This window comes from Lontra canadensis, unplaced genomic scaffold (assembly GCF_010015895.1).
Source record: "Lontra canadensis isolate GAN:19392208 unplaced genomic scaffold, GSC_riverotter_1.0 scaffold7, whole genome shotgun sequence".
Lineage (NCBI taxonomy): Eukaryota > Metazoa > Chordata > Mammalia > Carnivora > Mustelidae > Lontra > Lontra canadensis.
Window position 1 is genome coordinate 27,021,010 of NW_022631001.1, and position 14,357 is coordinate 27,035,366.

Consider the following 14,357-nt stretch of genomic DNA (forward strand, 5'->3'; position numbering starts at 1 on the left):
CTGGGGATGGCAGAGACTGGTTTCTCAGAAACTCTGGTCCTTTGTGAGATGGGCTTTCACAGCAGTGAACCAGAGAACTAGAAATGAATCCCCAGCAAAATAGCTCCTTGAATTATGGGCCTGTGGAGCAACTTACCTAAGACTGTCAGACTTGCCCCCCTAATCAATCTGTTCCTAGACTGATTCTCAACCCACAGTGTCTGTGGGTTGACTGAGATAGTTACAGCTCATTATTTGGGGAAGGGACCAGTTTCTCTGTAGTAATCATGTATAACTCTGTAATATTCAACTCAATTTTGGGAACAGACAATATAATATTAAGTCTCATTTAGATAAATGGTGTTCTGTCTTGAGCTATGTCAAGCCCTGAGACCTCTCATCACATGCCTGGACACCTATGTAGACCCTTCATCCCTTCATATGCTTTCTCAAATTATTATGGGCATTAAGAGGACTTAAGTCAACTGTACTCCTAACTTTTGACATTTTGGGAGTTGTTTATCAAAAATCATCCCCCTCAGATGATACAGAACAAATTCAGACTTCCTTTCCAGCAATATTTTCCAAGTTACTTTTATACAGTCTGTGCTTCAGTCTCAAGGAACTGTCTGTCTCTAATTTCTCCATGTTCAGTCATGTTGTCTTGGTACATTTTCCATACAGGATTCATGTGCCTGGAATGACCTCTCCTGTCCTTGATCTTTTATTTTTAAAATATTAAAAAAAATTAAAAAATCTGAGAGTGCGCACGAGTAGTGGGGGAGGGGCAGAGGGAGAGAGAGAAGCAGACTCCCCACTGAACAGGGAACAAGCAGGGCTCAATCTCAGGGCCCTGAGATCGTGACCTGAGTCTAAGGCAGATGCTTAACCAACTCAGTCACCCAGGTGTCCCTGTCCTTGACTTTTTAATAAATTCCCTTTATTCATCTTTCAAGGTCTAGCTTGGTGTCATCTACTCAGTGAGGTCATTATAACCACCTCATCTCAAATAAAGATATGACTTCCTCTATGAGGTGATACTATATTGTTTTACTTTTGAAAACATTTACTTTGTTTTTTATATAAAGATTCCATAAAGAAATAAGAAAATGAAAATTGCATATGATCCCACCACCCAAAGAAATTTACTGTTATAAAATCTTCTAGATTTTATACATAATTCTTACTCCAAGAACTGTAACCATACATGCATATTCAGAACTTAGACATGATTCTGTAATTCAATATTATCATACAGGCCCATAGTGTGGCTATTTTTAAAATGACAGTACATTTGGATATCTGTTAATGACTATTTACTTAAAAAACATGCTTACATTCTTTTTTTTTTTTTACAATAGCTGAGGTAGTATTCATCCATTTAATTAATTAATTAATTAATTTGTAAAGCTGTCATTCATTTGAGAGAGAGAGAAGGGGAGAGAGGGAATGAGTGACGGGTTGAGGCAGAAAGGGGCAGAGGCAGAGGGAGCAGCAGACTCCCCACTGAGCAGGGAGCCTGATATTGGGCTTGATCCCAGGACTCTGAGATCTTGACCTGAGCAAAGGTATATGCTTAGTGAACTGAGCCTCCAAGATGCCCCTCATCCTTTTATTTTTTAAATACTTATATTTTTGTAATCATTAACAACATAAGTGCTATGCTAGGGACATTTTTGTATATAAGATTTATCTATTTTTTGTGCATTAAGCTTTGCATATTTTCAACCTTCAAAATAATTACTAGGTTAGGGGTATGAAGATTTTAGTCTTCTCTGGCACATTGAAAAAAGGCATCTAGGGAAGTTATTAATTTCATTCATCAGAAATACATGAAAGCGCCAACCCCCTACTAGTATTTAGTAAGTAGTTCTGTTTTATAAAAATCTGCCACATGACAGAGTAAAACCATTTTTCAATGTTCTTTCATTTGAATTTATTTAGTTAACAGATATATTGGATAATTGTTATGGATATTCTATTTCTTTGTGGATTAATAGTAACAACCATTTATTGAATCTACACAAAACTTATTTCATGCTTTATCTTATTGAATCTTCACATTAAGCTTGTTATTGCTTTTATTTTACCCATTTTGCAGATGTAATTTGAAGCTTAGTGAGAATATATAACTTCCCCAATGTATTATTTATTAAGAGTATTTTCTCAGGTGGTTTAAATTACACATTCTGTAATTTTCTTTGAATGGTTTGGTTGGCTTTTATTTTACTTAAAGAAATAGAGTATGAAATATTTTCAAATCCATCTTTTCCTTTTGTGGGTTTTATTGTTTTAATCTTAGATTATTTTCTTCAACCTATGATTTGATTATTTTTATATATCTTCTAGTTTCTTATGGCATACTTTCTATAGCTAATCTTTCAAGAAATATATTAATAAATTAAGCAAAAGAAAACAAACTTCAATGACCAATAATAAGAAAACTGGGGCATGATTGTTAAATTTTAGTATGTTTTTCAGTTTTTATATGATTATGTCTTTCTGACTATATGATATAGTTAACTTTCTTCTTTTTCTTTGATATAGTTAATTTTTTTCTGTAACATGTTCGTCACTCAGTAAAACGTCAGAAAACAAATTTTCTAATGTTTTATGAGTTAAAGAACAGGTAAAATAATTTATTATACTGTTCAAACCTTCTATATACATACCAATAAAAATGATTCAGTAATTATTGGCAAAAAGAGTTAAATTCCTCACAGTGATTATTTGGCAGTTTTGTGTAATTCTTGTAATTTTTTTCTCTGAAACAGCTGATCTTTGAAACACAACAGTTTTGAGATTGTTAGTATACTGTTCAGTAGGCTATGATTATAGCTACATAGGTTTTCTATTGGGTAGTGTTCTTTTTTTTATTAATCATTTTTTAAATTTATTTTCAGCATAACAGTACTCATTGTTTTTGTACCACACCCAGTGCTCCATGCAATCTGTGCCCTCTCTAATATCCACCACCTGGTTCCCTCAACCTCCCACCCCCACCTCTTCAAACCCTTCAGATTATTTTTCAGAGTCCATAGTCTCTCATTGTTCACCTCCCCTTCCAATTTCCCCCAGCTGCCTTCTCCTAACTCCCCATGTCCTCCATGCTATTTGTTATGCTCCACAAATAAGTGAAACCATATGATAATTGACTCTCTCTGCTTCACTTATTTCACTCAGCATAATCTCTTCCAGTCCCGTCCATGTTGCTACAAAAGTTGGGTATTCATCCTTTCTGATGGAGGCATAATACTCCATAGTGTATATGGACCACATCTTCCTTATCCATTTGTCCATTGATGGGCATCTTGGTTCTTTCCACAGTTTGGCAACCGTGGCCATTGCTGCTATAAACATTGGGGTACAGATGGCCCTTCTTTTCACTACATCTGTATCTTTGGGGTAAATACCCAGTAGTGCAATTGCAGGGTCATAGGGAAGCTCTATTTTTAATTTCTTGAGGAATCTCCACACTGTTCTCCAAAGAGGCTGCACCAACTTGCATTCCCACCAACAGTGTAAGAGGGTTCCCCTTTCTCCACATCCTCTCCAACACATGTTGTTTCCTGTCTTGCTAATTTTGGCCATTCTAACTGGTGTAAGGTTGTATCTCAATGTGGTTTTAATTTGAATCTCCCTGATGGCTAGTGATGATGAACATTTTTTCATGTGTCTGATAGCCATTTGTATGTCTTCATTGGAGAAGTGTCTGTTCATATCTTCAGCCCATTTTTTGATATGATCATCTGTTTTGTGTGTGTTGAGTTTGAGAAGTTCTTTATAGATCCTGGATAGTGAACCATTTATATGTTTTACTCCCAAGCATTTTGTGCTCATGATTTAAGTTGATGTTCTATAAATGTAAAACTGGATTTTTTGTTTCTATATCTGATAATCTTTGAGTTTTATTGCTATTGCATAGTCCAATTTTCTCTTTTATTTCAAATTTCTTTTTTATTAGTTCCAGAGGTAGAAATTAGTGATTCATCAGTTACATATAACACCCAGTGCTCATCACAAGTGTCCTCCCTACTGCCCATCACCCAGTTACCCCATCCTCCCACCCATCTCCCCTCCAGCAGCCCTCAATTTGTGTCCTAGAATTCAGCATCTCTTACAGTTATATTTCTTATGAATTTAATATACTGTTTTAAGAAGTTGATTCTTCTGTCTCTATCCTGCAAATTGTTTAGCCTGTCTTTTTGCATCTCTTTGCTTCTCTCTCCAAGTTTCTAAAGATCTTTTAGTTCCTTTTAACAAACTATTTAACAAATCCACTGAATTTTTTTAATTTCAAGAATTGCATTAAAAATTAACAAGTATTTTTTAGAACAGTTTTAGGTTTATAGAAAAATTGAGTTGAAAGTACACATTTCCCATATACATCCTTATCTTCTCAGTTGCCTAGAGTTTCTCCTATTTTTAGCATCTTGCATTTGTGTGATACATTTGTTACATTAATGAGCCAATACTGATACATTGTTAATAAAATGAATAACTTACATTAACATATACTCTGTATTACATACTTCTATGGGTTTTGAAAAATGTATAATGACATATATTCACCATTACAGTATTGTACAGAGTATTTTCAATGCCCTAAAAATACCCATGTACCCCCTATTTGTCTTTCTCTTGCTCTCCTTGAAATCCTGGAAACCACTAATTTTTTTTTTTTTTACTATGTCTATAGTTTTGTCTTTTCATAAGGTTGGAATCCTACAGTGTGTAAACTTTACATGCTGCCTTCTTTCACTTAGTGTTATACATTTAAGGTTCTTTCATGTTTTTGGGGGGCTTGATATGTCATTTCTCTATATTACTGAGTAACATTCCATTGTATGGGTGTACTAGAGTTTGTTTCCTCATTCACCTGTTCAGAGATATTTTGGCTGCTTTCAAATTTTGGCAGCTATGAATAAATCTTCTATAACATCTGTGTGCAGGTGTTTGTGTCGATATAAGTTTTCAATTCTTTTGGTGATTGCTACATCTTATGAAAAGAGTATGTTTAGCTTTTTAAAGAACAGCCACATTGTTTTCGAAAATGGCTGTACCATTTTGCATTCCCACCAGCAATGAATGAGTCTTGTTGATCCATATCCTCACCAGCATTTGGTGTCAGTGTGTTGGATTTTAGCCATTCTATTAGGAGTATAGTGGTATCTAATTGTTTTAATTTGCAATTTTAAATGAAATATGATGTTGATTATCTTCTTATCTGCTTATTTTCCACATCATGGGTTCTCCGTATCAGATTTCTCATATTTCGTTTTCCTAGACAGAACATATGCTGCAAATTTTATCCCAAAATCATGCTTTTGAGGACCATGGTTATGAATGCTCATGGTTATCTTCCTTAGGTGGAGGGATTATTCTTTGACAGGAGAGATGGCTCCTCCAATAAGGAGAAATGGGTGGGAGCAGATACAGATATGTTTTTATGTTCAGTTTCTTGAATTTGTGTGTTTCCAACTGATTTATTCTGATTTAGTAGGCAAGGTTTTCTGCCAAGCATAAAGAGCTCGGTTTTGGAATCAAGGTTGGAGCTTTGAATATACATATGAAATGTTAATTAGGTGGAGAGATTTAGGTTAATTAGGTGGAGAGATTAGGAGGTTTGATTTAGCTGACTTGAGCATATGTGTAAGGTTGCTGGGCTCTTCTCATAGTCTAGGTTGGTAATCATTTTAGTGGCACCATTTTGCTTTCCAGGTGACTAGCCTACTATGGTTTTTGTTTTGGTTCATAATAATGTTGAGATGGACTAGATAGAATGGAGAAAAAGATTTGAAGGTATTGATGGGAAACAAACTGACTGGTGGGGGGATGGATTAGCCCAGTGATAGGTATTAAGGAGGGCACATATTGCAATGAGTACTGGGTGTTATATGTAAACAACAAATCATGGAGAACTGCATCAAAAACTAATGATGACTAACATAACGTAATGAAAAAAAATTTGAAGGATTTGAGCATCCTTAAAGGTATTATAATGAAGGGCAACAGAATTTAAAAGTTAATTAAGAAAGGAAATCATACAGAGTGGGTTGGAGGGTTAGAAAGGAAATCGTGGTATTGATTAGCAGGTTTGGTGAGATTAGTAAGCAGATAGAGTCAGCATATAGTTGGGTAAGTAATTGTGGCTAGGCAGTGGGATGTTTGAATTAGTAAACTTGGAAGTGGAGAAAAAGTATAATGGGAATGCATAACTAAAGTAAAGTAAAGGAAAATGCAACTGAAATCAGAGGAAGAAATGGGAGCAAGAGCACAAGGTAAAGAAATGGTTTTCCAAATGAACATTGAAATCCCTATGACATGAGTGTAAAACATGCCCGCATTTGTTCGTGAGGGTATCGAGAGAATCTTGATACTGCTTTGAGGAATGGGGAAGGTAGATAACATTATCTCAAAGCGGCGTTAGCTCCTACACTAAAGTGAATGAGCACTAGTATGGAAAAAATTATTAAAGAAAAATTCCTATCAATAATAAAAAATACTACATGGAAATAGAAACATTGCCATAATAGTTCCTTCTTTTAAATATCAAACATTTAAATAATCTAGGACAAAAATGCAAATTTATATGTAAATATGTTCATTATGGAATATTTTTTAACAGAAAAATAGCAGTTTTATAAATGTATTATAGTATGTCACTAATGTGGACTATTTAGTCACTCAAATTTTTCAGGGAATATTTATAGACTACCATGTGGCATTGCATCAGACTGGAGACACATGCAGCTGAATTAAAGGAGCTACATGGCTGATAGAACATTTGTTACAAACTGGGGACATTTATTACCAATTGTAAATTCAAAATTCTTATGTTATGAAATAAAGCATGCAACATGTACAGTTTTATCTTACCATATATAAATCCATGAATAAGGGAGAAAACAATCTTGGAAGGTCATCAATGAAAATGTTCTATTGATAATCCTTGGATGTTGGAATCAAAGGATTAGTCCTAAATACAAAATGATATAAATAAATTTTCTGTGCATTTTATTTTATTAACATTTTATCATGGCATGGTCAACATAGCACTTAATACATATTGATTGAATGGGTGGTGAAAGAATAAATGAATGTTTGAGAGAATCTATAGGATTCTAGCTCCTAATGTGCCTCTGTGCCTTCTGGAAGTCAGGGATGAAAAGGATGACCCAGAGCAAGATGTGGGGCCTTGATGAAAGTCCCTAACCACAATCCTATCCTATGCCCTCCCTCTCCCCTCTAAAACTTTCTCTCCTTCTCTGCTCTCCCAAGTCCATACAGCCTCTTGGTTAGGGGGGCTTCTGGTATTCAGGCAAGGAAGGGTTAAGTGCTTACTGTTATGTCACTGGCCGCAGTGGAAATCCTACGGGAGAAGAGAGTCACATGAATAAGTTCGTGGTCCCCATGATATTTCAAAGATGCTCAGATGCAGTTCCTCTTTCAACCTGGTCCCCTGGCCACTGCAGAGAGTCTCCTGGTTGTGGGAACACCCTGCCATCTGGGCAGGGGCATGGCTTCTGTCTGTGGGTCCTCAGGGCTGTGACAGACAGTTTGGGTGAGGAGAGATGTGGGTTGGTATTGACTCAGGATAGCCTGATTCCTCTCTGGGTTCTTCTGTTCATAGGCATCAGTGGTGGGGTCTGAGCGTGGGGATGAATTTATTGTTGAAATATATAGGAAATATATAGGAAATGAAATATATAGGAAAAATGATGGATTGCCATCATCATTTGGTAACCCTTTAGAGGCTGTATTTGGAATTCTCCATCCCCTGACAGCACAGACAGAGAGGAAAGACCAAAATGTTTCCCTAGATGCTTTGTGGCATAGTGGAAATACTAGTGGAAGGAGAAGCAGGAGAATTTCTTGACTCATTTTCTCTATGTACTTGGGAAAATTGTCTTTCTGTCTGTGGCCTTGGCAAAAAGTAACATGATCATTCTAAAGCAGGGGTTGGTAAAATTTTTTTGTAAAGGGCAAGAGTAAAAGTCTTAACCTTTAAACATGGTCTCCATTGCAACTACTCTGTCCTACAAAAGTAGTCCTGAACAATATGTAAATATGGTGAATGGTTGTGTTCCAATAAAATTTTACTTACAAAAGCAGGTATTGGGCAAGATTTGGCCCACAGGGTGTAGTTTGATGACCCCTGGTGTAAAGTGCCAACCAGAATTGATCTACCCAAACATGAGTCAGAGAATTAAAATATTGAGTGGAACTGGTGACATGGGAGTGTTGTCCTATGGTTGCATTTCTGTGAGAGTCCTTTCTTCTGGCAGTGGTAAGGGCTCTAAGCCTGGAGACAGGGGTAAGAGTGGAATAGTCTCTGGAAGCTCTACCTCTCAGAAGAAACTGATTTCATGTGAGGAGAATCAGTGTGCTGAATGAAGACGGCAAATTTATTAACCTAGATGAGTCGTAACTTACTTCTGTGGGAGTGAGTTTGAGTTTGACTGGTTAAAGACTGTGTGTGAATTTGGGTGGGTATGTCTGTGAGGAAAAGTTTAAAAGTGTGTATGTGCATGTTAATGTGTTCACAGTGAGGGGCTATTTGTATCAATAGTGAAAATGTGTGTTAGTGTATAAATCTTCATCAAAATTGGTAAGAGTGATTATGCACACAGTGACTATACAAAGGAATGTGTGTGATAATATGCACCTGAATGGAAGATTGTGTGTCTGTATGTGGATCTGTAGCAGGCACAACTGGAATCGAATCCCAGTGGGTCTGGTTCTAAACCCCTGTGATTTTTTTCTATATTACATTGTCTTGCATGCCTTACATATTGTGGAAGAGATAGGATTAGAAGAGAGTGGGGAGGAAGCCAAAGAAAGGTGGCTTAGGTAGTAAAAAATAACAAAATGGAAGTTTTTAAAGATAATGGAAGCTTTGATTCTAATGATCTTGGATTCAAATATCAGCTTAGCTATTAGTTGTTTGACTTTGAGCAATTTCTTGTCTGAGAGTCAATTTCTTCATGCATGAACTTGTGTTACACTCAATTTCATAGATTTGGTGCAATGATTATAAAATATCTAACATTTTTAAATATTTTTAAAATAATTTATTTTTTAAATTTCTTTTCAGTATACCAGAATTCATTGTTTATGCACCATAACACTTAATAGGTATTTAATGATCACACAAAAGTATTGACAGAAATTAGAGATTCCTAACAGCAAATTAAAAGTAACATTAGATTTGGCAACTGTGATATGATAGATTATTTTAGAGAAGGAAGCCTTAGCAGCATATTGGGGTTATAAGTAAAGTGGCTTTGGGTAAAGATTTGGGGATGATAAGAGGGTAGAAGGAGAGAGAGCACATTCTTCTGTGATACTAAGGTGAAGGGGAATGAGATAGTTGAACATATTTTCACATGATATAAGAAGGTAACAAAGAGGGAAAGTTTGAAGTTACTAGAGTGACAGATTAGTGGGGAGAGGCTTAAAGAGAAAGTTGGCGTCCAGTATGTATAGGGTCCAGCCAGATGGATGGCTGAGCCTTGAATAGGGGGAAAAGGTGATTCAAATATAAATTTGTAGATGGCAGGGTGACGGTGGGAAGTTTAAATGAATGAAAAATAGTTTTTTTTTAATTGTTTTTCTTTCACTTTAAGCCAGGAGGAAGGAAAACACAATCCTGATGAAGGGGACCAACGTGGAGTAGGGCAGATATGAGTGACTCTAAGGATGGTGTGGTAGCCAAACTCTAGCTCCACAATATACTGGCCAGGTGACCTTGGGTAGGGTACTACTTAAACCCTGTAAACTCTGTTTGCTCCCCTATCAGTAAGACGAGGGAAATGACTGCATTTATCTTAATCACCACAGTGTGAGATAATGCGTATGCAGCCCTTAGTACAGAGCCCCTCCTAACTGATCTGTCTCCATTTTCCAACCTGTCTCCTCCCTTCACCACCCATCTTACACAAAACAGAGAAAGAGAGAGAGAGAGAGAGAGAGAACTACTTAAATTGCTAACTTCATCATGCCAGTCTCTCACCACAAATCCTTCAGTGGCTCTTACTGCTTCAACATAAATTCTAACCTCCTTACACTGGTACTCAAAGTCCTCAGTGATGACCCCTACCTCACTGCATGACATTATTTTCTACCATTTTGTACCACATCCTCTTTGTTCTGGTAACAGTGAATCATAATTTTCCTCTAAACTCCATGTCCTTCTAGATGTCTTGGATTTTGTTCATGTTATTCCCTCCTCACATGACTCTATTTGATGAAACATTACTTCGTCAAGGCTCCACTTAGAGTAGTGCCTTTTAGAAAACCTTTTCTGAACTCCTGGAAAGCTCTCCATGTTTCTACTATTCCTAGTGTTTAAATTTTCCTTTACACTATCTGTATCATTTAGATATTTTACTTAATTGTCTCCCCCAAGTAGGTTCCCTAAGGAGCCATGGTAGGTGCTCAGCAAGGCTTGTTAAATTATTGTCAACTGTGACCAGTTTCCTATTGAGATGCATATTATATTCTGATAGTCAAAGTGGAAATTCCAGTATTTGTTATTCGCAGCTTTTAACTGTTTATAACAACCGGAGACTGAGATCTATAGCATTCTAGAGCTGGAACAACTCTATTACAAATTAAATAATCCAACTTCTCCCCAACATTAAATTTAAGGCAATTAAAGAGAGACCCAGAGTAGGGAAGTAATTTTACTGAGATCACATAGTGTATAGAATGTCAAAGAGTTTTAACCCACGTTTCTGGACCTTCTGACTAGGATTCTTTCCACAGCTCATCCAATGAAAAATGATCTTTTCCTACCTCCCCTACTTCAACTGTATTCACCCTTTTTTGGCAAAAGAGAAGAGGTGACTGCAGATCTTAGACATCAACACTGGGTGACTTGTCCTGGGAATGGCAACCCTCAACTATACTGGTACCAGCCACTCATTCTTCATTCTGGTGGGCATCCCTGGTCTGGAAGACCAACACACATGGATTTCTCTTCCTTTCTTTATTTCCTACCTTGTTGCTGTCCTTGGGAATAGTCTCCTTGTCTTCATCATCATCACTGAACGTAGCCTCCATGAACCCATGTATCTCTTTCTCTGCATGCTAGCTGTGGCTGACCTCATCCTGTCTACTACCACTGTGCCCAAAGCCCTGGCCATATTCTGGTTTCATGCTGGGGAGAGCTCTCTTGATGGCTGTGTCACTCAAATCTTTTTCATCCATGCCATTTTCATTGATGAATCAGTGATTCTGCTGGCCATGGCATTTGACCGCTATGTGGCCATCTGTGACCCATTGCTCTATACTGCAGTGCTCAGTAGTGCCATAATCATAAGGGTTGCCCTGGCTGTGGTCATGAGAAGCTTCTCTGTGATACTCCCAGATGTGTTCCTGGTCAAGAGACTGCTTTTTTGCCATAGCAATGTGCTACCACTTACCTACTGTGAGCACATGGTGGTTGCCAAGTTTGCTAGTGCTGATATTCGTGTCAATGTAAGGTATGGCTTGTCTGTTCTCCTCTCTACTGTAGTGCTAGACGCCTTGCTCATCTTGGTTTCCTACACCCTCATCCTCAATGCAGTCTTCCATCTCCCTTCCTGAGGAACTCGGCAAAAGGCCCTGGGCACATGTGGCTCCCACCTTGTAGTCATTTCCATGTTCTACTTGCCTGGCATTTTTACAATAATTACCCAGCGGTTTGGGCATCATGTTCCCCTCCAAACTCACATTCTGTTGGCCAATATCTGCATGTTAGCTCCTCCCATGCTGAATCCTATAATTTATGGGGTCAAGACCAAGCAGATTTGAGAGCATGTGGTCAGTACTTTTCACAGTGGAACCATGCTGAGTCTGTGTGACTAATCAGGTGGTATGTTTACCACTATAGGGCCTCACATTTTCTTCCCCAGCTTTGTAGTGCCTTATGAACTAAGGGTTCTATTGGTTGTGAACAAAGTGATACATTATGACTTTGAAAGATAGATTGCCATATTGCTTTGAGAGGGGTAGTGTTTAGGAAAGGGCATGAGCTCTTTTGGATATCAAAGTACAAGCAATAAAAACAAAATTAACAAGCAGAACTACATCAAACTAAAAAGCTTCTGTATACTAAAGGAGGCAATCAACAACAACAACAAAAACAGGCAACATATGGAATGGGAGAAAATATTTGCAAATCATGCATCTGACAAAGGGTTAATATCCAAAATATACAAAGAACCCATACAATTCAGTAACGAAATTCAGTGGCAAAAGAATAACATGATTAAAACATGGGCAAAGGGACTGTATAGACTTTTTTTTTTTTTCCAGAGAAAACCTACAAAAGACCAACAGGTACATGAAAAAATTCTCAACATCACTAATTATCAGGGAAGTTCAAGTCAAAACCACAATGAGATATCACCTCACACCTTTTAGCATGGTTTTTGTAAAAAAGACAAGAGATAACATGTGTTGGTGAGGGCCTGGAGAAAAGGGAGCACTTGTGCACTCTTAGTGGCTCTACCAGTTTATATTCTAAGGAAAAAAGCATGGATGTTCCTCAGAAAAATGAAAACTCGAATTGCCGTATAATCAGAAATTCCACCTCTGGGTATATATATGAAGGAAATAAAATCACTATCTCAAAGAGATAACTGTGTGCCCTCATGTTCACTGCAGTAGTATTTACAATAGTCAAGACATGGAAATGACCTATGTGTCTAGAGAGATGAGTGGATAAAGACAATGTGATATATACACATACACACTATTACACAAAATGGAATACTATTCAGATATAAAAAGGAAATCTTGCCGTATGTGACAACATGGATGAGTCTTGAGGGCATTACAGTAAGTAAAATAAGTTGGAGAAAGACCCATACTGTATGACCTTACTTATATGTGGAATCTAAAAATAAATCAAGCTCATACAAACAGAACAGACTGGTGGTTTCCAGAGGTGAGTAGTGGGGGATGGAAGAGAGGGGTGAATGTTGACAAAGTGTACAGCTTCCAGCTATAAGATGAATAAGTTCTAGGAATGTAATGTATAGCATGGTGACTACTATAGTTAATACTGCACTGTGTAATTTCAAAGTCTCTAAGAGAGTAGACTCTAAAAATTCTTAACACATGGAGAAAAATTTAACTATGTAAAGTGGTGTATGAGTTAACTAACCTTATTGTGGTAATCATTTTGCAATATAGATGTATTAAATCATTATGTTTTATACCTTAAGCTTATAAAATGTTATGCCAATTATATTTTAATAAAGCTGGAAGATAAAATGTACATTATACAATAGAATACTATTCAGCTATAAAAAGGAGAAATGTCACCATTTTTGACAACATAACAGCAGGTGTTATACTACGTGAAATAAGCTGGACACAGAAAAACAAATATCATATGATCTTTTATATGTGGAATCTAAAAAAGGCAAACTTACAGATGTGGAGGGTAGAATGGTGGTTGCCAGGAGCACCGGGGTAGGGGAAATAGGTGTTGGTTGAAGGTTACAAACTTTCAGTTATGAAGCCCAAGGATCTAATGTACAGTTTGATGATTATAGTTAATATATTATTGTATACTTGAAACTTGCTGAGAGTTGACATTAAATGTTCTCACTATGCACACAAAATATAACTATGTGAGGCAAGGAATCTGTCAATCAGCTTGATTGTGGTAATCATTTCATAAAGTATACATGTATGTACATGGTGTACATATATGTTCACCTTAAGTGTATACAGTTTTTATGCCAATTACACCACACCAACACTGGAAAAAATTTAGAATGTAATGGATAGTTTCATAAAGCTATCATAATCTCTAAATTCCTTGATTATACCTTTATCATATGGCTGTGATAGAACTAAAAAAATATAAACAGGATCTTGAATATGTATGACAGAGTAAGCACTGGATACATTTTTAATTTCTTAGCTTGCTTATCTTTAAATATTTGGTATGATAATTTCTGCCTCTTCTAATACAAAAAGAAGTTGTAGAATCAAAGACCACAAAAGTCAACAGGCCTTACTTGCATTTTAGTAGTAAATATTAGAATTAGAATTTATGCTGGTACAATGTTTCCTCATTTCTCAAGAGAATTTTTGTTTGATATGCAGGGTATACCTGGATCACTTTTTAGTAATTATTGATGGGTTAGAAGTTGAGATACTCTAAAATCTCTACAACTTAATTCCTTTCAATGGGGCCCAGGGAGATGGTAGTATGTCATTTGTGTAGTGGATATCTCCAAGTATTGGGGTAACCTGATACGCCAAGGTATTTGGATTTTGAGAAATGAGAATATTTAAGTTTATATCATCATGTTAGTTTTCTCCTACTAGCATATCAATTAAAAGGAACAACTAATGATGTACCATACAGTGGC

The 14,357-nt window shown here is 36.7% G+C and overlaps 1 protein-coding gene across 1 annotated transcript; it reads left to right on the top strand.

Annotated features, from left to right (window-relative positions):
* Positions 1-10,872: 10,872 nt before the first annotated feature.
* On the top strand, positions 10,873-11,804 carry LOC116865312 (olfactory receptor 52B4-like). Its single transcript, XM_032853580.1, is given in 1 exon segment — positions 10,873-11,804. A coding segment is annotated over 1 exon segment (906 nt). The 3' UTR covers positions 11,779-11,804.
* The last annotated feature ends 2,553 nt before the right edge of the window (positions 11,805-14,357 follow it).